The sequence below is a fragment of the Aspergillus piperis genome, assembly GCF_003184755.1.
Source record: "Aspergillus piperis CBS 112811 unplaced genomic scaffold BO85scaffold_14, whole genome shotgun sequence".
In the NCBI taxonomy this organism is placed as follows: Eukaryota; Fungi; Ascomycota; class Eurotiomycetes; order Eurotiales; family Aspergillaceae; genus Aspergillus; species Aspergillus piperis.
The window spans coordinates 702,298-727,209 of record NW_020291604.1 but is presented as its reverse complement, the minus strand read 5'-3'; the positions used below and the strand labels follow the sequence as shown (position 1 = coordinate 727,209).

At 49.9% G+C, this 24,912-nt stretch overlaps 10 protein-coding genes across 10 annotated transcripts; 5 read left to right on the top strand and 5 right to left on the bottom strand.

Annotated features, from left to right (window-relative positions):
• Nucleotides 1-273: 273 nt before the first annotated feature.
• On the top strand, nucleotides 274-2,149 carry BO85DRAFT_470235 (cytochrome P450; the record flags this gene model as incomplete). Its single annotated transcript, XM_025662384.1, has 7 exons — nucleotides 274-342; nucleotides 475-609; nucleotides 662-1,129; nucleotides 1,198-1,337; nucleotides 1,400-1,567; nucleotides 1,637-1,889; nucleotides 1,961-2,149. 7 exons carry the CDS (start codon nucleotides 274-276, stop codon nucleotides 2,147-2,149), a joined length of 1,422 nt encoding a protein of 473 aa, XP_025513854.1.
• A 61-nt stretch (nucleotides 2,150-2,210) lies between these two features.
• BO85DRAFT_489922 (uncharacterized protein) lies at nucleotides 2,211-4,745 on the bottom strand (the record flags this gene model as incomplete). The annotated part of the gene is made up of 7 exons (XM_025663635.1): nucleotides 2,211-3,105; nucleotides 3,160-3,293; nucleotides 3,341-3,391; nucleotides 3,449-3,538; nucleotides 3,590-3,790; nucleotides 3,845-4,517; nucleotides 4,567-4,745. 7 exons carry the CDS (start codon nucleotides 4,743-4,745, stop codon nucleotides 2,211-2,213), a joined length of 2,223 nt encoding a protein of 740 aa, XP_025513853.1.
• An 890-nt stretch (nucleotides 4,746-5,635) lies between these two features.
• On the top strand, nucleotides 5,636-7,239 carry BO85DRAFT_424818 (amidohydrolase family protein; the record flags this gene model as incomplete). The annotated part of the gene is made up of 2 exons (XM_025658057.1): nucleotides 5,636-6,410; nucleotides 6,475-7,239. The coding sequence occupies 2 exons, from the start codon at nucleotides 5,636-5,638 to the stop codon at nucleotides 7,233-7,235; spliced, it is 1,536 nt and encodes a 511-aa protein (XP_025513852.1). The 3' UTR covers nucleotides 7,236-7,239.
• A 476-nt stretch (nucleotides 7,240-7,715) lies between these two features.
• Nucleotides 7,716-8,312, bottom strand: BO85DRAFT_424816 (hemerythrin domain-containing protein; the record flags this gene model as incomplete). Its single annotated transcript, XM_025658056.1, has 2 exons — nucleotides 7,716-8,159; nucleotides 8,226-8,312. 2 exons carry the CDS (start codon nucleotides 8,310-8,312, stop codon nucleotides 7,716-7,718), a joined length of 531 nt encoding a protein of 176 aa, XP_025513851.1.
• Nucleotides 8,313-8,738: 426 nt separating this feature from the next.
• BO85DRAFT_498345 (protoplast secreted protein 2 precursor) lies at nucleotides 8,739-9,565 on the top strand. The gene is made up of 4 exons (XM_025664030.1): nucleotides 8,739-8,771; nucleotides 8,834-8,919; nucleotides 8,975-9,371; nucleotides 9,450-9,565. Exons 1-4 carry the CDS (start codon nucleotides 8,745-8,747, stop codon nucleotides 9,549-9,551), a joined length of 612 nt encoding a protein of 203 aa, XP_025513850.1. The 5' UTR covers nucleotides 8,739-8,744; the 3' UTR covers nucleotides 9,552-9,565.
• A 514-nt stretch (nucleotides 9,566-10,079) lies between these two features.
• Nucleotides 10,080-12,510, top strand: BO85DRAFT_521754 (Zn(II)2Cys6 transcription factor). The gene is made up of 5 exons (XM_025665218.1): nucleotides 10,080-10,995; nucleotides 11,051-11,226; nucleotides 11,276-11,574; nucleotides 11,625-11,830; nucleotides 11,889-12,510. The coding sequence occupies exons 1-5, from the start codon at nucleotides 10,183-10,185 to the stop codon at nucleotides 12,366-12,368; spliced, it is 1,974 nt and encodes a 657-aa protein (XP_025513849.1). The 5' UTR covers nucleotides 10,080-10,182; the 3' UTR covers nucleotides 12,369-12,510.
• A 720-nt stretch (nucleotides 12,511-13,230) lies between these two features.
• On the bottom strand, nucleotides 13,231-13,884 carry BO85DRAFT_498343 (oxidase ustYa family protein; the record flags this gene model as incomplete). Its single annotated transcript, XM_025664029.1, has 1 exon — nucleotides 13,231-13,884. One exon carries the CDS (start codon nucleotides 13,882-13,884, stop codon nucleotides 13,306-13,308), a length of 579 nt encoding a protein of 192 aa, XP_025513848.1. The 3' UTR covers nucleotides 13,231-13,305.
• A 3,486-nt stretch (nucleotides 13,885-17,370) lies between these two features.
• Nucleotides 17,371-18,016, bottom strand: BO85DRAFT_479385 (uncharacterized protein; the record flags this gene model as incomplete). Its single annotated transcript, XM_025662949.1, has 2 exons — nucleotides 17,803-18,016; nucleotides 17,371-17,620 (listed from the first exon to the last, which is right to left on the bottom strand). Exons 1-2 carry the CDS (start codon nucleotides 18,009-18,011, stop codon nucleotides 17,371-17,373), a joined length of 459 nt encoding a protein of 152 aa, XP_025513847.1. The 5' UTR covers nucleotides 18,012-18,016.
• A 279-nt stretch (nucleotides 18,017-18,295) lies between these two features.
• On the top strand, nucleotides 18,296-19,506 carry BO85DRAFT_461015 (MBL fold metallo-hydrolase; the record flags this gene model as incomplete). The annotated part of the gene is made up of 4 exons (XM_025661754.1): nucleotides 18,296-18,496; nucleotides 18,549-18,700; nucleotides 18,768-19,115; nucleotides 19,245-19,506. The coding sequence occupies 4 exons, from the start codon at nucleotides 18,296-18,298 to the stop codon at nucleotides 19,504-19,506; spliced, it is 963 nt and encodes a 320-aa protein (XP_025513846.1).
• Nucleotides 19,507-20,450: 944 nt separating this feature from the next.
• BO85DRAFT_489913 (cytochrome P450) lies at nucleotides 20,451-22,391 on the bottom strand (the record flags this gene model as incomplete). The annotated part of the gene is made up of 6 exons (XM_025663634.1): nucleotides 20,451-20,981; nucleotides 21,050-21,252; nucleotides 21,314-21,620; nucleotides 21,688-21,728; nucleotides 21,797-21,990; nucleotides 22,069-22,391. 6 exons carry the CDS (start codon nucleotides 22,389-22,391, stop codon nucleotides 20,451-20,453), a joined length of 1,599 nt encoding a protein of 532 aa, XP_025513845.1.
• Nucleotides 22,392-24,912: the final 2,521 nt, after the last annotated feature.

Genomic DNA, 24,912 nt, shown 5'->3' with positions numbered 1-24,912 from the left:
ATAGGTAAGCAGACCGGGGAGCAAGATAATTCTAGGGCTCTCCTTGTGCAAGAGTCTCCGTGCTTTTGATAGACCCCGCAGCTAGCAAAACCCTGATTGATTACACTATGATATCATGGGGTTGAATAGCGGGGAAGATTCATTGCGGGGAGCTCAACACAGGGTGTACATGATCCATGTGACGCGGGGATGGTTATATCCAGACTCAAGTTATAAGAAGTGCCGTTTCATGGTAGCCAGTCTTATGACCAGATCTGCCTTCATTCTCGAAATATGATTGATTTGTCTTTCTTCGAAGAGGCCCGCGGCCTTCTTATGCACCCCATCCCTGCCGCTCTCATTGTAATCTCAACTGCCCTGCTGTATGCTTTCTTCCTTTCACTTCTGAGAGCTTACAAGCAACCATTGGCATCTGTCCCAGGCCCACTGCTAGCGAAATTCACCACCCTCTACCGTCCATGGCTCGTGGCCAAGGGGAATGCCCCCGAGGCCTATCGCGAATTGCACAGAAGGTATGGACATATTGTACGAACAGGGCCCGAGACAGTCGACATCTCAGACCCGGCCGCGCTCGCCGTGGTGTATGGTATCAGTAGTGGTTTTCTCAAGGTAGTATTACCAGCAGTGCGGACTGGGAGGTCAAATAACTGAAAAGGGCTAGTCTGCGTTTTACGACGTCTCCAGTCCTCTCTACGAAGACTCCCCGATGGCGAGTATGTTCTCAGTCCGCGATCCAGCCCAGCACCGCGCATTGCGACGACCGGTTGCACAGAAGTTCTCCATGTCCTCAGTCAAACTGATGGAGCCCCTTGTCAATGAATGCAATGAGATCTTTCTTCGTGCGATGAGGAGCCATGAGGGCCAGCCCGTTGATCTATCCACCTGGCTGCAATGGTATGCTTTTGACGTGATCGGGGCCATAAGCTTCCAGCGGCGATTCGGCTTTATGGAGGAACAGAGGGATATCAACGGGATGATAGGCGCCATTGATTCGGGCCTCCACTATGCATCAATTATTGGTCAAATTCCGGCTGTTCATCCGTGGGTGATGGGGAGCCGTGTTGTCGCCAAAGTATTGGAGATGCAGCCATTCTTTGATATTCCTAATCCGCTGCGGACTATTGTAGAGGTTGGGCCGACACCCTCACCAACCATAGTATTAGACCAGTGGCTAATCTGTATCCACAGTATACACAGGAATGCATGGAGCAGTACAACCAGAAATCCGCATCGGATCATGACGGCAGACCGGACCTCCTCTCATGGCTCCAGGCCCAGGAGGTCCAGGGGAAACCCATGTCCCATAGGGATATGATCAATCACCTCAGTAACAATCTGTGGGAGCCTAACTACATTTTCCCTACCCCTTCAGCACTGGGGAAAAGCTAACATGTGGCAGTCTGGCCGGAAGCGACACCACTGCCATATCACTACGAGCAATCATCTACTACCTGGTAAAAACCCCGCGAGTGTATAGAAAGCTGCAGAAGGAGATCGACGAGGCCGACCAGGCAGGAAAGCTTTCCCGGTATGTAGCATACGGCGAGTGCCTGGAGCTGGAATACCTGTAAGCTTTGCTCCGCAGCAGCACATAACAAGGGTCCTTATATTGATGCAAGCGCCTTCCACGCACTAGCCAGGCTGTAATGAAAGAAGCAATGCGCTGTCACCCAGGGGTATCTTTCCCGCTTGAAAGAGTAGTCGTACCAGAGGGCGGGGCGGACCTCTGCGGAGTGCATCTGGCCGCAGGAACAGTTGTAGGGATCAATCCGGCAGTGCTTCATCACGACACGAGCATCTTCGGGGACGATGCTGACGAGTTTCGGCCCGAGCGGTGGATTGAGTCAACCGAGAAACAGGTCAAGATCATGGATCGACATTTGCTGACGGTACGTATTGATGGAATTAGCCCATATTTTTCGAGTTCCTAATCTAAACCCTTGTTTTCTTGCTGGATCAGTTCGGCTACGGCTCGCGGACGTGCATTGGGAAAAACATCTCCATGATGGAGATGGGCAAGCTTGTGCCGCAGTTGTTGCGGCACTTCGAGATCGAGTGGGCTTCGGACGAGAACGAGTGGCGGGTCAAAACGTTTTTCTTTGCCAAGCAGCACGGATTGGTTTGTAGGCTGACCTTGAGAAATGTGTAGTAAGATATCAAGGCCAGTATATTTCTAGTATGCGGGGTATACTATGTCTGTATACTTAAAATCAAAGCACATCCTGCAACCGCAACAAAGTTCCCGCAAATCTCTCCGCAACCTTCCAATGGCCAATCTTCCCCAGCAAGCTGATTATCATGGAAAACGGACCTGAGGCCGTCATTCCCCACTGGACCCCTCTCATAGCTTCACGGAATAGCTGACCCTGATCCAAGCCCAGTATTCTGAATTCCGGAAAATTAACACCCAAATTTGACACGCCATCCCCAGTCCCAAAGCGCGTAAACGAGGCCCACGCAATCCCACAGTAATACAGGGCCATAGGAACATGTATAGCTGGCTCCACCCCAATATTCATTGCCTGGAATTGTCGCTGTAGTAACACTGCATGGAGCAAACAGCGTTTGGCGTCGAGTGAGCCCGCCCAGGCTGCCGCGTAGCCCGAGGCTTCTTGGGCGGCGCGCAGGCCCTCCCTGCCCAAGGCACACTCGAGCTCGTCAAAGCGGGCGTAGAGGCGCATGGATACGGCGTGCCAAAGGATCATTTGGCAGAATGGGTCAGGCTTCGTCGGATCGCACGACTGCTTGAATTGTCGGTACCACGTTGCCAGGAGGGATTCGCATTGGTGGACACTGACGGGAGCTCGGTGTTCGTGGATCCAGGTCCCGATGCCTTCAAGGAGGCCGTACGAGAGAAAGTCGTTCGCTGCGAGGCGGTTGAGAGGCAGTCGTGTGACTGCCTCTGTGGTGTGGGATGGGGTTGCCGTATCACGGGGTGGTGCTGTGGAGTTTAGAAGAAGGCATTTCCAGGTGCGGGCGTTGGGTGCTGTGAACAGTTCGGGAGGGGATACGCAGGGGAGGCTCTCTGAGGTATGGCGGAGGATTGGCTCGTGGTGGTGCAGGTTGGTGAGCTCTGCGTCGTGGATGTGAATGGCTAGGATAACTCTTCGCTTTGACATTAGTTACTACGTGGGCAGTGTGTACACATTTTTTACCTACCTTCTCTTCTCCTCTGAGCGGCTCCAAGCCTTCCATGCAGTGTTGAGGGCTGGGCTGTCGTCAGCAATTTCTCGAATCTCGGCTGCGATGTCATTTTCGCCTTGCAGCTTGAATAGACCAGCTTTGCGTGCCCACTGTAGCTGATCAGCATATTTTCCCGTACAAATGAGTAAGTAATTACCGCAATGAGGCATCCATGGAAAGTCTCGCTCCCAGTCAGGTCTTTCGGTCTCTAGTATAGGCGGTTCGTCAGTATACTACTAAAGAAAGGATGGAAAGGAAGGCACACCCCAACCAACAGACCAAACGTCTGACCGATCAAAGCAGCTTGCAGACCAAAGATTCGGAGAGAACCCCTTGCGGATATGTAGGTGTCCCACTGTATACTTCTGTTAGACGCTGCATAGTAGTGACAGTTGGTAGCAAATACCGATGCCAGCATAGCCTTATTCAGGCACTCAAACATGCTAATGCCACGGGCAACAGCTCTCGCCGATCCGAGGCAAAGGCTCCCGATAGAGCAGATGGAGAGAAGTAGCACCGCGTTCTGTTTAGAAGGCTGAAATGTCGCTGCATGGATCAACGGAAAGATTGGATGGAAGTGGGTAAAGTAAGCCCGGATGCAAAGGTCCTGGAGTCATCATCAGGGCCGTCTCTGGAGAGGGTGGACAGGTCAGGGTCGTACCAAGAAAGTGGCGGAGGGTAAGCTATCTGGCTGCTGTACTCGCTGCTGCAGAGTCTCTGCTAGCTTTTTCCTGTACGCGTCATCTGCGTGGGTTTGAATGTCACCGGCCAATCCACTGCTGCTAGTAGTGGAATCCGGGGTGTCCTCCCTTGAGGATATGGTTGCCTCAGAGAAGGTATGCCATCCGCGTTGGATAGAATCCGAGGCGCTCATGTTGGTAGTCATGGGGGTGTCTAACTGTTCTGTGCTTCCTATTATAGGTAAGGTCAGATTGAAATCGCCAATAGTAAAATCGGATCCCTCTAGCCACGAGATCCAATCGGTCTCCCACAAGCAGTTCCATAATGCGGGCCCGGTAGTTTGGGGCTGAAAGATGTCACCGCCACCATCTGGGAAAAAGTCAGTGTCGAAGGTAGCGTCAATCGGCAAGTTTTCCGGCGAGTGTGTAGGAGAGGTGGTTATTGTCAAATCCGGCTCGTTGGTGAGCAGTGGGCATTGCGGATGTGGCGGCTCCTGTTCTGCCATAGATATAGTATGCTCGGACGAAGTCAAAGGGGCTATATGTACGTTCTGCTGGGAAGGGTCATCTTGACAAGAGGCATTGCTTGCTAGCACATTACTGCAGTCGTTCGTATTCCGGTGATGAGACCTAGAATGGCGTAGAAGGGTGTCCCTAGATCGATCAGGCTTGGTTGGGACTGCAGGTGGTGTTTTCCACATACTGTCTCGCGAAGAACTTGCCGCAATTCACGCAAATAAATGGTCTCTCCTTGGTGTGTGTCCGAAAATGGCGAGCCAGGTGCTCTGCCTTTTTAAACGACTGGGAGCAAATGGGACAGATGCGCTCCTCCTGTGCTGTCTTGCGCCGCCGACGCCTCTCGCGGTTCAAGCCAGTCGCCATACTGAATGATGCAGGGAGTGCCAAGGGGGAAAGCAAAGAAGAATGTTGCCGGGTTGGGGTCGCCCACGGGGTTCCCCGCACTTGACTAGATGACCTAAATAGTGCCTTACAAGCTCCATTACTAGTCTCGTGGAGTCGTGGTACGAATCCTTCGACGATCTGCAACCTACTACCATGGCTTCCTCCATTCGATAAGCTCATACGCCTATCAGACTTTCTAAGCTCAGATCAGTCTTACCTATTCACCTCTCTACTATAGACCAAAGCTCTTTGAAGCCAATCTCTACAGTGCGTCACTTCCACTACGTAGGCGAAAATTCAAGGTTCAGCAGCGGTATGCATACTAAGGCAAGAGGCTGGCAGACACAACGGCGCGCATGATATCGGTATGTCTCCTTTCTTTTGTGAGATATGTACTCTGTATGCTCTTCGCCTCGTGCCTTTCTATCCTTCATCGTTTATTTCTCACATTCTAGATCCACCAGGACTGGTTCCTCGGAACTCAGGACCGAACTAGTAGTCTTGACTCCATAATTAGGTAAATAGACACGGATTTAGTTCAATAATTCCAACTTTTCCGTACCTATTATTACTAATACTTCATCAATAGGCTCCTCGGCTGAGGCTGGCCTTGCCTCTCCTGTTGTTGCCCAGCTCAGTCCGGAAATGGTTAAGGTTGATCGGCCTCGAGTTTACTAAATCCGTTTATTCCGCGCTTCGTAATTCCGGCGGATCATTTAGGTTCGTCTATCATTATGGGGCTCAATGACATGATATTGACATGTTGATGCATTCTGCGATCTATAAATCAAGACCCTCGCCACTGGAGCTGGAATACATCTTACCACGCATTCATTCATTCATTCCTCAGAGGACACGAGAACAGTACGATGATCGTTCCTTCCATCTCTTCCCTGGCTCTAACAGTGGCCACTGCTGCTGGTGCAGTTGCAGCCGCAGCAGAAGCGAACTCTACCTCTAAGCTCTTGACCGGCGGCACTGTCATTGCCTATGATGCCACTGGTCAGAGTCTTCAGGTGGTTCGAAACGGCTCAGTTCTGATCGTGGACGACACGATTGAGGCAGTCTACTCCGGCAACTATGACGGTCAGCTGCCTTCGCATGTTGAAGTTGTCGACACAACTGGTGACATTATCACTCCCGGCTTCATCGACACCCACCGGCATAGTTGGCAAACTGCGTTCAAGACCTTGGGCTCCAACACCACTTTGGCGGAATACTTTGACCGCTACAGTGAGTATTCCGTCAACGGCGAGTATACCCCTGAGGACGTGTACATCAGCCAGTTGGCGGGTCTTTACGAAGCTATGAACGCGGGTGTCACCACCATCCTCGATCATGCCCACCACACCTGGTCCAATGAAACAACCGACGCCGGTCTGCAGGCCTCCATTGATAGTGGCGTCCGCATGGCCTGGTGCTTTACCTTCCACAACGTGACCAACTTCACCTTCGCCGAGCAGGTGGCCAAGTTCGAGGAGGTGGCTAGAAGTGGCCGCCTGGACGGAACTGCCACGACCTTGGGAATTGCCTATGACGGCTTCAATCCGGGCAGTCCTTCTGAGACAGAGGAGATCATTTCTCTTGCCCAGAAATACAACGTCTCGGCCATCACAACCCACTCCCTCCAGGGTATTTGGGGAGGTATGCATCCAGCTGACCCCTGCTCCATAGCTCGAACACTAGCTAACTAAACCTCTCCACACAGCTATTAACTCCCCCGAAGACCTCCAAGCCCTCGGCATCCTCAACACCTCCATTCCCGTGGTCTTCTCGCACGGCAGCTTCCTCACCGGCGAGGGCGCTTCCCTTCTCCGCAGCACCAACCAGTACCTATCCATTACCCCCGAGTCTGAAATGCACTACGGGCACGACCACCCCTACAACCACCTAGTGCAGGACCAAGCTGCTTTGGGCGTCGACACCCACTTTACCTACTCCTCCGACATCCTCACGCAAGCCCGGATCTGGCTGCAGAGCGCCCGCGTCACCTTCTACCGCTGGGTCCTCAACAACTGGAACATCCCCGCTAATAACCCTATGTCGGTCAACCAGGCGTTCCTGCTCGCGACGCAGAGGGGAGGACTGGCGCTGCGCCGGCCGGATCTAGGTGTTATTGCACAGGGCGCCAAAGCCGATGTTCTTGTTTGGAATGGAAACTCGCCCGGTATGCTGGGGTGGGATGATCCTGTGGCTGCGGTTGTGCTGCATGCGAACGCCGGTGACATCAAGCATGTGCTTGTGGGCGGGTCATTCCAGAAGCGAGATGGGGCGATTGTTGCCAGTGGCTATCCAGCTCTTCGGGAACGGTTCCTAACCACGGCTAAGAAGATCCAGGCGATTTGGAAGAAGAAGGCGCTGCCGGTGTTGGAGGGGGAATTCCCTGAGTCTGGGTATGAGTATGGTCGTGTGCCGCTGGCGGATGTTCAGCGTGGTGAGGGAACTGGCTATGGCGAGCAGTATCTTTGAAGAGACTACAGAGGGATTGTGTTTCCTTTCTTCAATTCCTGCTTAATTGGAGGCAGGCAGGTGGGGTGTTTTGCTAGAGGGTTGGCGTTGTGAACTCTACTAGATGGTGGAGAATGGTTGGCGGCAAGTTGGGAGGCTCTGTACAACATTGATCATCATGTATTTTAGACTAGACATAGAATAGACATAGACTAGACATAGAATAGACATAGACTAGACTTAGATTGGACATAGACTAGACATAGAATAGACTTAGAATAGAAAGTATCATTACTGGGGCAGAAGTCAATTACCCGAGTAGATCCACACATGGAGGTGAGAGAGTGGCTGGTGGCAAGGCATAAGTCCGAAACACCCGGATTTGTCTAATTCCGAAAGACAGTACCGGATTTAGCTCAACCAATCCTTCAACGAATTCTTCTATTTCATTCAGCCAGCACAAAGCAGTGATTACTGTTAATCATTCTTACTTTAAGTTAGTTACATGGGAATCCTCATCATTTCCTCCTTAGTCCAGTACCGCCGCATATTCTCCGCCCCCAGTGTCTTTACCTCCTGGTCAAGGTGAGTCCATAGCACCTCTCTCCACCCTTCCAATTTGCCCCTGAGCACCCGCAGATCTAGATCTTCTTCCCCCTGCGAACACCTAGCAAGATATTCCCGGAGTTCTTCTAGGCCATGATGAATCTCTCTATGCTGCCGCAGAAGCTCGGCGGAGTGCCGCCCGCGCCCCGTGCGGAATTCCGGCATCTTCTTCGCCAGGTAGGGGAAGATGTAGGTTTCCTCAATGCCATGATGAGTCTCGAGGTGGTCGGCAAATTGCAGGCCCTCAGCAATAAATTGCCGGACAGTCATATTGGACGGCCGTTGGCCGCTGGTAGCAGCATCCCAGAGGATATTCCAGGATCGGCGGAGGAAGCCGTGCTGCAATGAGATTGGAAATCTGATGAGTAAGCTCATAAACATGGGTTGGGTGAGAGAGAGCCTTACAAAGTAGTCCATCTTTTCTGCACCTCGGTTGTATATTCTGAAATCCTGCACCGATAGTGCCGGGAGCTCTTCTGCGGTGTTGTTCATGGCGATGGTGCTGGTAAAGAGGTGGCCTATGGAACAGCCCCGGAACTGTCTGGCGCGACTGCGAGACGACTGTTGGGACATGCAATGGAAGTAGGTTGAAACTGACCTTTGACGCAGCAGTGCGCCTGCTGCCACAGTAAATATATACGACATGATTGTACCGGTGGCTCTACAACACAGTAAGGGCCGAGCTTGTAGATGATACCCGGGTGCATAGACCTTTTCTCGCCACAGCTTGTCAAGTCCGAAACCCGTGTAAATCCGAATTCCGGCAAGAAGGAAATTTGATTACTAGAGCAAAAGCGATGTGAGACCTGGGCTTGGCCACGCGCATACCAGCGACTTTATAAAAGGGTGCTTCTTACATCTCGTCATCTCTCAGATTCTACTGCAACAAGATCATTGTATTTTGTCATAGATCAGTTCGTCGCAATGGCTCCCAGGATTGCTATCGTCTTTGTACGTTGGACGGTAACTGCCGGATAGCTCATCTTGACCATTTGCTAATTACTCCTGATCAGTACTCCATGTACGGCCATATTGAGCGGCTGGCTCAGGCTGAGTTGAAGGGTATCCAAGCTGCAGGTGGCAATGCAGACCTCTACCAGTGAGCCACCCTCACCCTGCAATTAACAATCAGCGCATTAATCGCATCCTATCAGAATCGAGGAGACCCTTCCCGCCGAGGTGCTACAACTGATGCACGCCCCTCCAAAGTCTTCCGTTCCTGTCATTCAGCCAGAGCAGCTGCTCGAGTACGACGCCGTCCTCTTCGGTATCCCCACTCGCTTCGGTAACTTCCCCGCGCAGTGGAAGGCCTTCTGGGACCGGACCGGTAAGATCTGGGCCACCGGCGGCTACTGGGGAAAGTATGCTGGTCTCTTTGTCTCTACCGGCACAATGGGTGGTGGCCAGGAGTCTACTGCGCTAGCGGCGATGAGCACGCTCGCGCACCATGGCTTCATCTACGTGCCGCTTGGTTATAAGACTGCATTTCCGCTTCTCACGAACATGACTGAGATCCATGGTGGGAGCGCATGGGGCGCAGGAACCTTTGCTGTTGGTACCCCCTTTTTATCTCTTTCCTTCTTCGTCTTCGGAACATTAGAGGGCAAGCTAATATAGATTACTTGACAGGGAGGAGATGGCTCCCGCCAGCCCAGCGAGCTCGAGCTTTCCATTGCCGAGGCGCAGGGCAACGCGTTCTATAGCCACGTTTCTCGGCTGAACTCTGCTTGACTACATGATAGCTCTGGGGGGGATGCAATGAGTCGGGAGCTCGGTAGGCAGGACGTGAAAGCGCGCGAAGCTCAGGGGCCAAGGCTAGATCCGGAGAGGGAGTCGGAGGAAGTCGAGGGAGGTCTCTGTGGGCTGCCCAGCAAATGTAACATACTTTGATTCCCCAATTGGCTTCTCAAGTCGAACCTTAATGAGCTGAGAAATGCTTCTAGCGAGCAGTATATTATAGTTAGACACTACATATTAGTACGGATTAATAAACATTTTTTGATTGGAGGCAGAGTAAAACTAGTAACTAGTAGTAATCGGTAATTACAGCTCCGCTTCAGTGGGGAAATATTTCAATCAAAAATAGAATCAAGTTAGATTGGATGAAGAAAACGAAAAAAGAAAAAGAAAAGAAAAAAAAGCAAAAAGAAAAAAAAGCAAAAAAAAGGAAGAAAAATATATACACTTATATAAGGTTGGGGAAAAGAAAAGCCCTCACCGCCTGCTGTTTCCAATATGAATAACGACGTCAACCCCTCCTGAATCAGTCACGTGCTGTTGAATGTCTTCGAACTTTGTTACAGTGAAAGTCCGTAACCACAGCTTCTGATTCCATAGTTACTTTTGATCATCCAGCAGCGCCATGCTGAGGAAAAAGATCTCCAAGGCATGCCAGGAATGTCGAGCTCGGAAGGTTCGGTGTGATGGATTGAACCCATGCTCTCCATGTCAGCAGCGCAATACGGCTTGTGTCTTTCGGGAGCGAGCTCGAGTGCGTCGAGGGGCCACTGACTCCCCCTCAGACGAGAAACTGGAGCAGCATCCGGGTGATCAACCGGCCGTAGTGGAGCTTCACAGCATTGAGAGGCAGCGGCATCAGCCGTCCGACGTTTACAAGGATGTCCACAAAAGTGTGTCTGCGCGACAACGCTCTCCGTCTGGCTCTGTAGAATTGTACTATGGGCCGACCTCCGACTTCTCGCTGCTGCAGCACCTTTACCACACCCTCTACCTCAGTTCGGCCAGTGACCATAACCGGAACCAACAGGAAGAGGTTGGTCAAGGGCTGGACTTTTTCCGCGTCCGCCATATCTTCTTCGGGCAGAGTTCCATGCGGTCCGCAGCTGACGTGTCTGTACCAGCCAACAGACCTCTGCCCCCGCCACATATTGCGCACACTCTGCTGAACCAATTCCTAGCAACGCATTACAACATAGTACCGTTCTATCCAAAAACCAGATATGATCAACTGCTAAAGACCCTGTATGCTACCGATCATGGAACTACCCAATTCAGCGAGGTGCAGCAACATATCTGCATCATGGCTATGGCTACCGCTGCAGCAAACACGGAGCATTTCCAGCTCGGCGTGAAACTGGCCGAATACGTGGAAGGCCAGCGCTCGAAGATGCAGTACGTCGTTAGCTTGGAATGTATCCAGCTGGGGATTCTGATGATAAGTCTCTGACTAAAGCATGTATGGCTGTTGCTGACTGAAAGGAAGTCTCCACGCCATGTTCAATCTGGAGTATGCCCAGTCCAATATCGCATACATGATCATCGGTGACACCTCTCGCAAGGCCTTTGCTGCTGGGCTACACCGACAACAAACTCATCTCAACGAAGACGATAGCCTTGAGACCATGGAACGACAGCATACATTCTCGTCCCTGTATTTCATGGAAATGTGACATCTGTGTCCTAACCCCGTGGTGGGAAGTGCTGACAGTTCGCAGATGGATCAGCTTTTACCTGGGCCGACCCAGCATGCTGGAATACTTCAATACCAGCCAAGTCCCCCGCCCGCAAGACATCTTTCTTTCCGCCCTGCTCCAGTTCGCCACGGTGATGATGAAAATTGTGCATCAGGTCTATCGCCCGCAAGCCGCTCCTTCTGTCCTGTGGAACTGCGCCATGGCAGTCGGCAAAGAAATGGATGCCCTCCGCGCTAGGGCTCGGACCGACTTTGGCCTCGAGTTGGATGCTCCCCGTTCTAGTGATCCGCGCGGCATGAGACCCGTCGTCCTCATCACATGTTTGTGTCGACTTGTTTCTCACGCTTCTTACGGCTGACCAACATGTTAGTGTACAACTTCATGTCCTTCCTCCTCTTCCGCCCCTTCGTTATCATCCGCGGCAAAGTGCAAACCGAGATCTCCAAGCAGCCAGACCATCAACCTCCCCCCGAACTTCCGTCATGGCTCAACAACGCCTGCATTAACTGCCTGAACGCCGCCAGAACAATCGTCAGCTACATCTGCAATATTGCCGCCGACGACCCTCTCCTCCGGGTAACCGCTCATACTCTCACCTTTCTATCTGCCATTCTAACGATGACCACCCACCTAGGAACTCCGCTTCAACTGCTTCTATCTCGAAAACTGTCTCTTCCTCCTCCTCTACGATATGGCCTCTAACCCGGAAAACCGCGTTGCCAACTCCCCGCTTGTCCACCAGGGCCTCCAGTTCTTGACCCGCATGCGACAGGGAGACCCCGTCTGCAGCTCCATCGCTACCATCCGTCGCATCCTGCAACATATGAACCTCGACGTCGGCGCCGAAGAGCTGACCCTGCCTCACGCGGCTCATTCCCCTCACGACCCAGTGTCCAATGTCTCGCAGCCACCACCGCAACTGGAGGAGCTGATCGGCCCCATCCCTGTGTATCCCCAGGGTAGCGCATGGGCGGAGCAGCCGCAGCAGGCATTGGATCCCCGGTTAGGCGCCAGCGATGATTTCCAGTTCGACCTGGACCTGTCTGCGGCGGATTTTAATGTGGATATCACGGCAATCGACTGGGACACGTTCTTCTCGTATGTGCCTAGTTGAGGCTTCATCTCGCACCCCATACATCTATACCCATAGGGCGAACATAGCAAAGGCAAATACTCACCCTTTTGCCCTGTCCTCAAGTGTAATATAATGATTGTCCCACTGTTTCAATAGAAATACAATCTAGATATGTTTTTATTTTGACTAATAATCTGTATCTTTGTTTATATATTTTAGAAATTGAAATAAAATAAGCAATAAGATACAAATGAAAATATGTAATACTGATAAAATGTTGGAACAGATTTCTGCCAAGTAGAGCAAAACGATATATCAATGGCCACCAAGCAGCAGGAGTGACTAAAATATCTCAATATAAAAATAATAATAAGTAAACATATTCTCGATTTTTCGGACGCGTTGGAACTGGTACTTCCACCCTTGGAGGGCAGGAGGTAATGAAATCCACCACCACAAACCCGTAAACAGTACTAATGTGAGCGGAGACTCAGAAGCTGACCTACGCTTAATGCCACTGTGTTAGGGTAACAGGCATCACCACCCAGTTGCGGTGGCTTTGCTGATGAACGGCTCCTTCGCCACGAGCATTGCGTGCGCCATCGACGCGGTCGTCAGTGCTCCACACGCCCGCTTTTCTCTAGTGAATTCCTCCAGTGCCCAATTGAACTGAGGGAAATTTCATAATATCAATTCTTTTCCCCTGCCCGTCTGTGGTAAATTTCCCGTATAAGTGCCTCGGATACGATCAACCAATAACAACATATTTGGTCAGCTTTGACTTGAATACTCTATAGAAGAAAAAGAAGTGTATCGGCCTATCAAGGGCCTGAACTCCTGATCATTACATTTCCCGCGCAGTGCGCATATTTTATCCTATAATAGTTTACAGACAATGGGATCATACTACCTCGACTTCACGTACATTCTCCGATGTCCTTAGTATCAATAGAGAACCTGAGTAGGCCATCACCCTTCAGATATCGAACTCTGGAATCGGTACATAACCCGGCGGCGGCCCCGTCATCGCATTGAAAACATCCTCCGGAATCCCATTCTTATTCACGTAATCCAGCATAGTCTCAAAATCTCGACACGTATGCTGCGTACTAAACTCAGGCGATGGCCATGGTGTCCCTTCAACCCAAGCAAACAAGATCGGATCCGTATTACCAGTGCACTTGATGCTCTCTGCCAGAACCTCCAGACAGTGCGACGCATGCGAATGGTGGTCCAAGTGAGATTCACCATGTAGCCCCGATGCATAGTAGTCACTGTAGACCTGCTGTCGTAGGATATCGACACAATGAAGAAGGTGGAACACTTCGGTCCACGCGATGTATGCGTCTGAGCCGTATCCGAGTTCCTCTGGGATCTTAACAGCCCTGGCTGGGTCTTTTCCCATCTTGCGGACTTCGGCGGATGATATAACAATCGGACGGAGTTTTGTGTTGCCGCCGATTCGATTCCACTCGGCGTCGGCTTCGGGGCCAGTGGGGACACGCAGAATAGGGAGGGGTTCATGGTCGTAGAATGTGCTATTTGAAGTAATCATTTTTTTGGGGATATCAAGGCGTTCTAGGATTGGTGCTATTGGTTGAATTAGTTAGCATGGCTTTTATGGACTCACACTGTATCGCGACCAAGGAGTATGTAATAACAACTTACAGTAAGCCGACGTAGCCTTCCATTTATCTTGATCGCTGAGTCGGCGTAGCGCCATGTTCTTCGACAATGGAGAAAACCAGAAGAAGAGACCTGATATGAACAATATGGCGTTTACAATCGTCCACCGCATCCGGTGAATTGTCGAGGGGATATGTGATGTTCTGCCGTAACTGTATCTTGCTGATGCTGCGGAGGAGAACGACGAGCGAGTATTCTTCGTATCCAGATCCTCCTCGGAGAGCGGAAGATCCATATAACGTTTTCGATCAGGGTATACCATATTGGGGGTTCGGGTTGTAGAAAAATAAAATCCGGGTTGCCCTTTCTTGAAGGATTGAAACGGGACCTTTGGTCGTTTATGTTTCGGAGCTCACTAGGGTTACCTCCCTGCTACATTTATAGAAATCAGTTTGCAAATCGTAAGTGGGCCCGACACTGCCTTGTTTGTCGCCAATATTATCCTATCATTCTGATACTAAGTACTTCATAGACAAACGAGTTGAATATTGCGAAGATGTGAAGGTGAAGGGTCAGGCTCGAATTTATATCCAATTTCAGCGCTGCATCCACTCAGCTAAATGCGTATAGATACATCGAACCTTTTCCAGAGGAAATTATCTATTACATCACAGACTTTCCCAGTGTAATTTGTTTCCAATGGAACAGACTACTCTGGTGACAACATACACTTTTCTGACCAGCCATCTATAACAGGATCGGCCAAGTTGTTCAATCTAGATGTCATGTAATGGTTGAAACACATAAAGTAGGTAGGGCCAGATTCGTTTGCGGCTGGTTTAATCGATGTATCTAGCAACAATTTAAGCCATCTAATGATATCATGGACTTATTACCTTTGTACAGGTAATCTTCAATTGAATCCATAGTCACTCCAGTTCTTGGTGCTAAGATTGACTTCTATTGTAAGCAAACAATAACCGCAACCGGTAGTGTTATATCATTGATATTTAAAACGATGTCTTTACTACGTGTTTAGAGCCTAGTATTACTAAGTGCGATTTCTGTTATTATCTAATTCTAGGTATGTCCATGGTTAGGGCGAGCCTATTAACGTTGTGTTACGGGACTTGATGGAAATGGTACATGTATATTCTAGCGACTTATTAAAATTGAGCTTGGTATGGGCGAGTAAGTTGCCCGCGTGAAGCAACCTCTCTAGGACTATGGGTTATACATGCAAAGGAGAGAAAAGCGCGACGAGTAATTCGCACGGGTAAGGGCACATTGGGATTATACTCAAGTGTGCACGAAATGATACAGCAAATTGTCTGCAACTGAGCTGGAACTAATATAAATGTGTAAAAACTTTGGATTGTCTCTGCATTTGCACAAAGATATGGGGAAAACCATACAGGGACACAAAGCCCTATCGAGACAACTTTACGTAAACCATAGAAACAAAGGAATTCTCAGATTTCACTCAGGAAACGGCATAGTACTATTGATGCTTCAGCAGTCTTCCTCAAAACACACCGACGCTGCCTTCACCCCTGGTGTTGTACGGGGTTTTGGCTCCATATTCCTATGACGTTTGCAATAGTTAGACCAGGATACAGTCAAGGCTATCATAGACTGTACAAAGAATAATGTTGGGATACGAATTCCACATACTGGGAGGGTTCCATGATAAATTAATAGAGGACTTAACAATTATTGGAAAACCAAGATGACTTTTGGTTCATGTAGACACTACAACAGCTATCCGGCCGAAGGAACTTATTCATATCTTAATTGTGAATCACTATATCCTCAAAAGTAGAGTAGATTTGTAATAAACTGTTATAAGTGGCCTACAGAATGGAGTGGCTTTCAGCGTACGTAGTAGGTTCCTAAACATTCAATACGTCACCACTTTCTATGACATATTTGTTTAGTTCTGCTTACCGTGACTGGGATGTAACGTCTCTTTCTAAATGTTAGGCTAACTGACTTAAAATTGCAGGAGGGATAGAAGAGCAAAATTAACAAGTTCTTGCCCAGCAAGAAGAATGATAAATAACTTAACGGCAGGTAAGTTATAAACCCTCCCTTCAAATGTTAAAGGCCCCGCGTATATTATAGGACGTATATGGGGGGCCGGCGCGGTGGGTGATTACGTGGGTTACCATGGTGTAACCTCCCTCTTCCCAAATATGCTTAACATACCCTGGGGGGCGGGGCCCGGCATTCCGGCCTTGCAGTTGTTGATTTCCCATTCCTTCTTCTACCTTCCCCCGCACCATCCACGCGTCAGGATAGTATGCGCGTCTTCATCTATTTATCACTTAGGATCGTGTTCTTTCAGCGATATCTCTGCGACAATTAATTACCCTGTGAGCTAGCCCCCTGGACACAATAACTAATTTAGTATGGCTCGGAAACGGCCACATCCTCCTTCTTCTCCCTCATGTGCTGGCGCTGCGTCGTCAGAAATGGCCGTGATGTACCCCTTCCCATAGCTCATATACGGACTGGGACTGTTTATCGTCTTTCATTGAGGGCGAATGGCTACCCCGTCCTGTCAACGTTTTATCTTGCAAGAACAGACTGGGATCCTATAACAAAGTTAGCATGACCAGTATGAAAACGTTGAAAAGCCGTGGATCCGAGAGTGATTTCATACCGAGTTAAAGATTTTTTTTGCATCCTGCGATATTTTTGGGTGGTCGGAGGTCGCCATGAGCGGGTTTTTATGTTTGTGTTGGGCAGGGATATGGAATTGGGGAGAATGAGATGGTAATGTGGTTACCTGGTAAATGGTGGGTTTGCGAGGGGTGGTGGTGGTGTAGATGCTCACAGCTTAACAATGAACCAGTGAACTTAAGTTTGTTGCTGCCTCACTGGATGACACTTCGCGCTTATGATGATTAGCAAGCGCCCGCTCTCCAACACAATAAGACAGCAATTATCTGCGACATCTCCCGGTCAAGCCAAGCAAGAATGCGACACAATACAGGCAATCAAATCACCAAAACAACAAATTATGGAGCCGACAAGCGTTCGTCAAAAGCCAACTAGCTTAGCGGCGTCTCTTCTTATGCTGACTGCGTGAAGTGACTCGTTGCTTATGTCCCTTGTCCCGCTGTTGGACCTTGAGTCGCTGGAGCTTTTTCTCCAAGGAACGTATTTCCGCATCTGGGGTTCTCGTCGATGGTTCGGATTCTTTTCTCCTATGACGTCTTTGTGGACGATCGAGGCTTGATATAGACGAGTCAGAATCCGTATCGCTGTCTGTTCGCTCCATGTCAACCGGCCGAGTACCGCGTCTGTACCTGCCGGAAGGATTTTTCCGCTGGGAAGTACGAATTCGGCGCCTCGGAGCATCATCTGATGAGCTATCATCGGTCTTGTCGGAACTGCTCTGGTCCCAGTATTACTCGACATCATGCCCCCAAAAAGCATTTTCTAGCTCTTTAGCTTTCAGGTAGATCATCCGATCTCCGTTAAAACTGTTGCCGTTGGCAATGCGCCGAATAAAACCACGACGTTCTAATGTGACATTACCATCGTTCCATTTCACCAAGGCCCTGGTGGAGAACGCCTTCGCCTCTCTCCTTCCCCTAGACCCCAACTGTGTGGAATTTCGGGTCCGTGGCTTATGTCCAGTAATATGGTCCCAGATCCTGTATAACAGGCAATACAGGCAGTTAAACTAATAAAAAAGAAATTCATGGATCAACTGTTATCAACTGTTGAAAGATGACCACAGACACCACAGAGAACATCGCCTTATTAGTTACATCCCTTCCTTGCCCCGCCTGAATTAAATTGCTTAGGGTTGCCCGTCGTCGTGGCCGCTGCTAACCGCGGTGAGTCTTCAGGCCTAAGTGCCATGGGGTACGCCTTGGCCCAGAATGTGCGCAAGAGCATGCCGTCAACAGGGCGGCTGTACATCTTTGATGTCTTTCGCAGCTCATGTGAGCGGTTCCAGACCGAGATGGAGGGGACCAGAGCGGTGGTGGTGGTTGACTCTGCTCGAGAAGGCGTGGAGCAGGCGCCGACGGTCATCTCCATCGTTCCCAACGCCGCCGACGTTTGACAGCTTTACCTCGACGAGTAAACCGGGGTGATTATAATGATTGCTTTGCGGGGTATAGTGCGGGGGACCGACGTTCGGAGATCCACCACATCACATCCCTGCAACAACCCCCACACCATAAGTTCTGCAGAGCCTCGTATGAACTGACGACTGGATACCTGAGCCACCATCTCACTATATTCCATCTTCTCTTTTAATTCCTTGGTGGATAATTCTACACATATCACAACAACGAAAACAACCACACCGCAGGAGCAGTATGTCCGACTTCGACCGGGAGCTTCCCGAGACAGCCGCTTTCGTTGACGTGAAGCTCTTAAACGGCGGCAGTATGACAGCACATTATCACAAACTCCATGCCGGTGAGCCAGCTGTGGAGTTCAGAATGTATAACTGGGCCTTCTACATTTACCATCCGGGCCAGCAGAGACATATCATCTGGGACCTCGGGTTCTCGTCGGTGCGTCACCCGGAATATGGGGTGGGTATGAGGACTGTTTACTCACCAATAGAGGCACATCCAGGACCCTGATGACTATCCGCCCGCAGTCGCAGAAGGCCCCTTCGTCGAGGCCCAGTTCCAGGCGCCCAGCAAGTCAATCTCAGATCAGATTCAACATCGTAGCGGAGTGTCACCGGATCAGATTGATACCATCATTTTCAGGTGCGGAGGGACTTCCATTGCGAGGCATCGGCAGCAGCCCTGGACTAACTGACCCATCTTCTCACAGTCACGCTCACTTCGATCACTGCCGTCCCATCAGCCGCACGTTCCGCAACGCAGTCGCCTGGTTCGGACCGGGGACGCGCGAGTTCTGCACGCCGGGACACTTGGCCGACCCGACCTCCTTCTGGGACGGCCGATTTTTCGACCCGGAGGACCGCGCGACCGAGAGGTGGCAAACCTTTCTGGGCCCTTGGATGCCCTTCGGACCTTTTCCCCATGCATTGGACTTCCTAGGCGATGGTAGCCTATGGATCATCCAGGCCCCGGGCCACATGCCTGGGAACCTGTGCGCATGCGCCCGGCTGGCGTCTGGAGACTGGATCCTGCTGGGGTCAGATTGCTGTCACTCACGGTATGACCCCTTTTCTTGCATTCTACCAACAGCGAAGATGCGAGTGCATGGGGGGAAGAGGAGGTGCACGAGAGAAAAGACGAAAAAATGAAAAATTGTGCTCACTGTTACGTTTGGAACTCTATCTAGGGCTCTCCTGGACGGGGTCAAAGACTTCGCCCGCTTCCCGCTCCCCGGAGGCACCCATTTCTGCTTGCACACCGACCTCGACGCGGCGCGGGACACGGTAGCCCGTGTGCGGTATCTGGAGACGCACCGAGGGGTGCATGTTGCGCTGGCGCACGACACCTCCTTTATCGAGGATAAGCAGGATACGGTGCTATTGTCATTGCTTGACGAGGAGGGTCTGGACGGGTGGGGTGCTGTCATTCGCGAGCAGAGGCCTATCTAGTCCCCATTGGTCTTATTTATGTCTTCTTCTTGAAATCGATGATTTCATCCTGAAATGATTCTCACTGGTCCAGATATTAGAGAACCCCAGTGAGGTTAGCGCGGATGATCCTTCCCAACAGCACAGTTGCTCAGATCTATACCATAGGGTAATATGGAGTCTCAAAGGTGCGATATAATAGACCATCAGTAACGCGTTGAATCTACACAGATCTTGGTATTATCAGTCAGCAACACGATAGTAGTTATATCAGGAGGAGAGAGCCACGAGAAATCGTAAGGAATCCCTTCTGCTTCGCCAACAAATCTCGCCTCCGCATTGGAACAAGCCCTGGCGGAAACGTTGAGTCGCTCTTCATCAGTAAACCTATGTTTTATTATCACTGTGTGATTGACATTGACTAGCACGGCAGCACAAGTCCTTCTTGCTCCCTTCCCTTCTTCTCGTCTCCCAAATTCTGCAGGAAGCCACGCAACGCATCCAGACACTCCTAAGCAGCAAGCCAATAGATCTCATGAAGCCCCGCACGTATGGAGAGATCCTTGATGGAAACGCCCCAAATGATGAATTGAAAGGAAGAAGAGTAAACCACTGGGGAAGTGATGTGCAGAGGTGACGAAAGAAGATACAAATAACAGGAATAAGCCCCATATTCTACACCCTTTATGAAAATGCGGAGGGGGGTAATTTATGTCCAGCGTCCCAGGTGAATGGAAACAACCCCACCCCACCACATTATCCTTGGGGAGAAGTTCTTGAAGCTAACATATGAGGCCAGCTGGGGAAACCCCGCACTGCATGGGATACAGCCCTAATTCATATAGGGATGCAAGTACCTCTATGCTGGTGAATTTCTAGTTGCGATACCACATTCGACCCAAGAGACTTATAATATCACCCAAGACGAATTTGTACATACACAATATACAGTAAACATTCCACACTCAATTTACCACCATCCCTTGCGCATTCACCTTGACCAAACCCAGCATATAGCCCTCCTCCTTAGCATGCTGCCACTCCCTGCGGATCAACCCCACCACCTTTTCACTCCGCGGGACGAATCGCAACTCACTGGGCTTGGGAAGAGTGTTCATCCCCTCCTCGTACGCGGCGTCGGACACATCAACAGATCCGATCTTCCCGTCGTCGGTAAGCGGGGGGAGGATCTCAAAGGCCCATACCAGGCACGCTATGGTGATGAACAGGCTGTTCTCGGCCAAGTGCATGCCGGGGCAGATGCGGCGGCCTGCGCCAAAGTCGAGATGATCGCGGGCGTACGGGTCGGCGTGAGCAGCGTATGCCCCCGCCTTGAGGGGGTGCTGGAGATACCGGTCCGGCACAAAGTCGTCTGGGTTCTCGTAGCGCGCCGGATCGAAGTGTAGCGCGTAATGATTGATAGCAACGGTGGTGTTGGCGGGGATAAACCAATCTTTATACACAACGTCCACCGAGGTTAGTGGGGAGAGCCCAGGCTGTGAGTAGAGGGGACGAGTCAGTATGCGATAAACATCAGGGTGCTTGGGGTGATATACGTGGTGACCGGGCGGATTCGCAGAATTTCCTTCACACAAGCACGGATGTAGGGCAGCTCCGCCTCATCGCGAAAGCTAGGGAGGCGGTCCTCACCCACCACACGGCGGAGTTCCGCGAAGGCTTTCGCCTGGGCTTCCGGGTAAGCCGCCAAGTACTTGATACAGGAGTTGAGCGCGGAGGAGGTCGTCTCGGAACCTGCCTCAATCATTGCTGCAGAGAAACATCATTAGTCCACCCGTCGGCAAGGGGCCGAGAAATGCATGATTAGAACATACTTCCGGCAACAAAGCTGGCTTGCAGCTCGCTGATACCCATTTTTTATAGTCAGTGTTGATGAACTGCTTCACAAAACAATCCGGGGCTTGGTTCTTCTCCATCTGCGTCCGGAGACGGTTCCAGTATTTCATCCAGATGACCGCCTGTCGGTTGAAGGACCGGAGGGCGGCCTTTCTCCACCACTGCATCCACTGGGGGAGGTATGCCAGCACCTGGAAGGTCTCGGCTAGGTATTGTCCGGGCGTGGCAAATTCGCTGAACTCCTGCATCAACCCGTAAATCTCGCGGATGTCTTCGCATTCCTAAAGGAATGGTGCAGGAGTTAGCGCTGACCTCGACCGGAGGGAGTGAATAAAACAAAACACTTACCCATACTGGGACGCGGCGTCCGTAGGTCGATATCATCACCACTGGTTTCGAGAAAATTAGCACCGGACGACCGGGGGTTTTGACGGCGCAACAGGGACTGCCCACGTACCCGAGGTCGTATACCGTCGAATATGCATGTAGAAATTTTTCTGATTGTCGTTGTCTGTCAGAATATCCCACAGCAGCTGCTTGGCCTCAAACTCCTGCGACGGAATGAATTCGTTGGATGCTTTCGGGGTCAGAAGTTTGTGCACGATGGCACGAAGCCGCCGCCACTCTGCCGAGTAGGGCATAAGAAGGAACCTGAAGACTTGCGTAAATCCTAGTTAGTGGACTGCATGGCGTTTCTTGGACAAGATGCGTCTTTCTCCCCTTACTCACCTCATCCCGCCGGAGAGCAAATCAGATACCACGGGGCTCGGTGCGCGTGAGGAAGTGTGCTGGGACTGCTTGTCGAAAATCTCATTCACCGCCGATGGACTATTTGCATAGATCCAAACCTGGCGCCCGAAGCGCACCTGGAACAGTTCGCCGTACTCGACGGCCCATTTGCGGAGTTGTTGTTGGGGATATGCCCCCATGGCAGTGACATTCCCAGCAACAGGCACCTCCCGGAGCCCTTGGGGCAGTTTCCGTGCCTTTCCGACTCGCAGGACCAAGAACACTGTAGTGACAGCGAGAATCGCGACAGTAATAAGAGCCATTGGTGCCAGACGAGGGAATCGGACAGTTAATTGAGTGGTGTACAGGAGTGGCTTTTTGACGGCTGTGCGGCAACCAGAACTTGTCAACCTGGCGGGGTAGGGCTATTTGAAATGCAGTGGAGGAGTGAGGCAGACGGAGGGAGGCTGGGGAAACCCAAGCTTTCTCACCCCACATGAATAGTCCACTCTTTTACCGCACCCGGGTGTTACTCGAAACACTACACTGACACTCACATCTTCCAAATCCACCGAGGTCGAATGCCCTTCAAACGCGCGGAAAAGATAATTGGGGCCCCATCGTCTCGATACAACCGCGAAGCCCGCCGCTGTTCACGTGAACATGGAGACCGGGAGAGCACCCAGCTGCCTGCCACCCCCCCGGAGGGACCAGATCTACGTCGTCGTTCACCCCATTGACAGCGGTCAGATCACTCTGCGGGAATGTTACTTTCTCTCCCCCAGTGATCCCATCGCGCAAGAGGGGACCGAGTTAGAGGTCGCATGGCGCACGACGTCCAGTGGTGGAAGAACCTGCGATATACTTGCGGTGTCCCGCCCACTGCGACATACATGCTAAAATACGAATTTGTATCTTGCTTACTTATCTTATAATTAGCAGAATCAATATGAGTACTTTAAAGGCAGAACTCTACTCTGAAAGCCTCTCTAGGTTGCACTAATTGCCTTAAAGGCCCCAATCGGCCTGATTTAGGGTTGCTTGTCCAATGCACCCCATGCGGACCACAAACGTGTGAACTCAATACCCTTGATACCCACCCCAGTGCCGAAATTCACCTTTGGCAGGAATAGCTGCTCATGAGGGGGGTTTCACCGACAAGCCTGCTCTAGAATATAATTGGACAATAAAGCAGCGTAACAACGAGCCATCGCTCTACCTACCCAAACAAGCCACTCTACCTACCAAGATATAACAATCAATTCAAATTGAAGCAATTCAGCACTATATAACTGAAATGTATACACATAAACTAGATGTTGACTTTATCTGGTTATTTAAAATGATTATAGTCTTCTTTATCAATTATATACTCTAATTATATTTGTCGTTCCTCATATATAGTTGTTTACGTTGATTCGTCCTCCTATTAATCAGTTTCATCACTGTCTTCTGTGTTTTGCGACGTCCGGAATCCACTAACCCGGTGCAGAGCAAGCAGCTAACTGCCCAGTTTGTATATGAAGGAACCTTCCAACATGAAGTATGGATTGGAAAATGATTAAGTGATAGGATATAAAGTGCTGCGTCGGTGTACAGCACCCGGCGGAGGCACCTTTTGATTACTGCAACATAATGGTAGCCAGTGTTAAATACTTTTCATTACCTACTTCTATGGTTATAGTTTCGACACCTTCTAAGTCATCATTAATAATCATATTAATTATAACTATTATATTATATTATATTATATTATATTATATTATATTATATTATCATCATCATCATCATCATAATCATAATCATAATAGTACACGCTTTTCTGATTGATCACTATGCCTCACCGCTTGCAATTGCATTTTAACTAGTTAACTAGTGAGTATGACTCTGCTTAGTCACTTTCCTTCCTGCTCGGTGACTCTGCTCTGTGACTCTGCCTGGTGATTCCTCTTTTCTGATAGCTTTACTATACTCTGTTCTTCTCTAGTATATAAACCCCTTCTTTCTCCTGCTTATCTTCCTCTTTTTATCTGCATCATCTTTCTCTGGGACCTCCGTGGCTCTGTCTTATTTATTTTGATAAAAGACTAGGACTTTCGTATCCCTGTCTTATGCTGTGGTTGGTAGTTAGAGATCATGGCCGGGGGGTAATATTAATGATGAATCTACTTTGTTATTTAACCAGTGGTTTCCGAGATATCAGCTCTAGGTCACGACATTGATATTTAGGATGAATATTAAAGAAGAATTTATAATGTTTATTTTAGACACTGGGCTGTATCAGTTATTATCTCAAGAATATGCTTCTTCTGGCTAAGCAGTGATGGTGTATTTATTTTTCTAGTTTATTTCTTAGTTTCTTATTTACTGATGTTTTTCTAGGTATCTGTGATAGACTCAGTCAAGACTGGTCTTGACTCTAGGACCCCGCGACTTTAAAACAGATGGACACGGGAATAGAGACTATTCCTCTACTGTCTCTTTGAGTTCTTCTTGAGCGATAATTCACCTATATGTTCTCCACATTTTCCATTATCACTGTTTACAGGTAATATGGATCTAACTTCACATTAAATATAACATATATCAAAAGTATTTTATCTTCCCTGTAATTTTGGACTCGAGGGCAAGCATGAGGACTCTTATAATATAGAGTCGGTCCGTTCTCTGCCTGTTGTTTATGTTCACCTCCCATATTGACATTTGCACATCTCATGTTACTCCTGTTCACCTTCACTTATTTTTGAATATGTTGATACTTTCTGGTTCCAAGGACTGTTTAGAACTTCAGCTTTACTTAAAATTGACAGTTCCTGATCTCTAATATACTTGATCAACATCCTA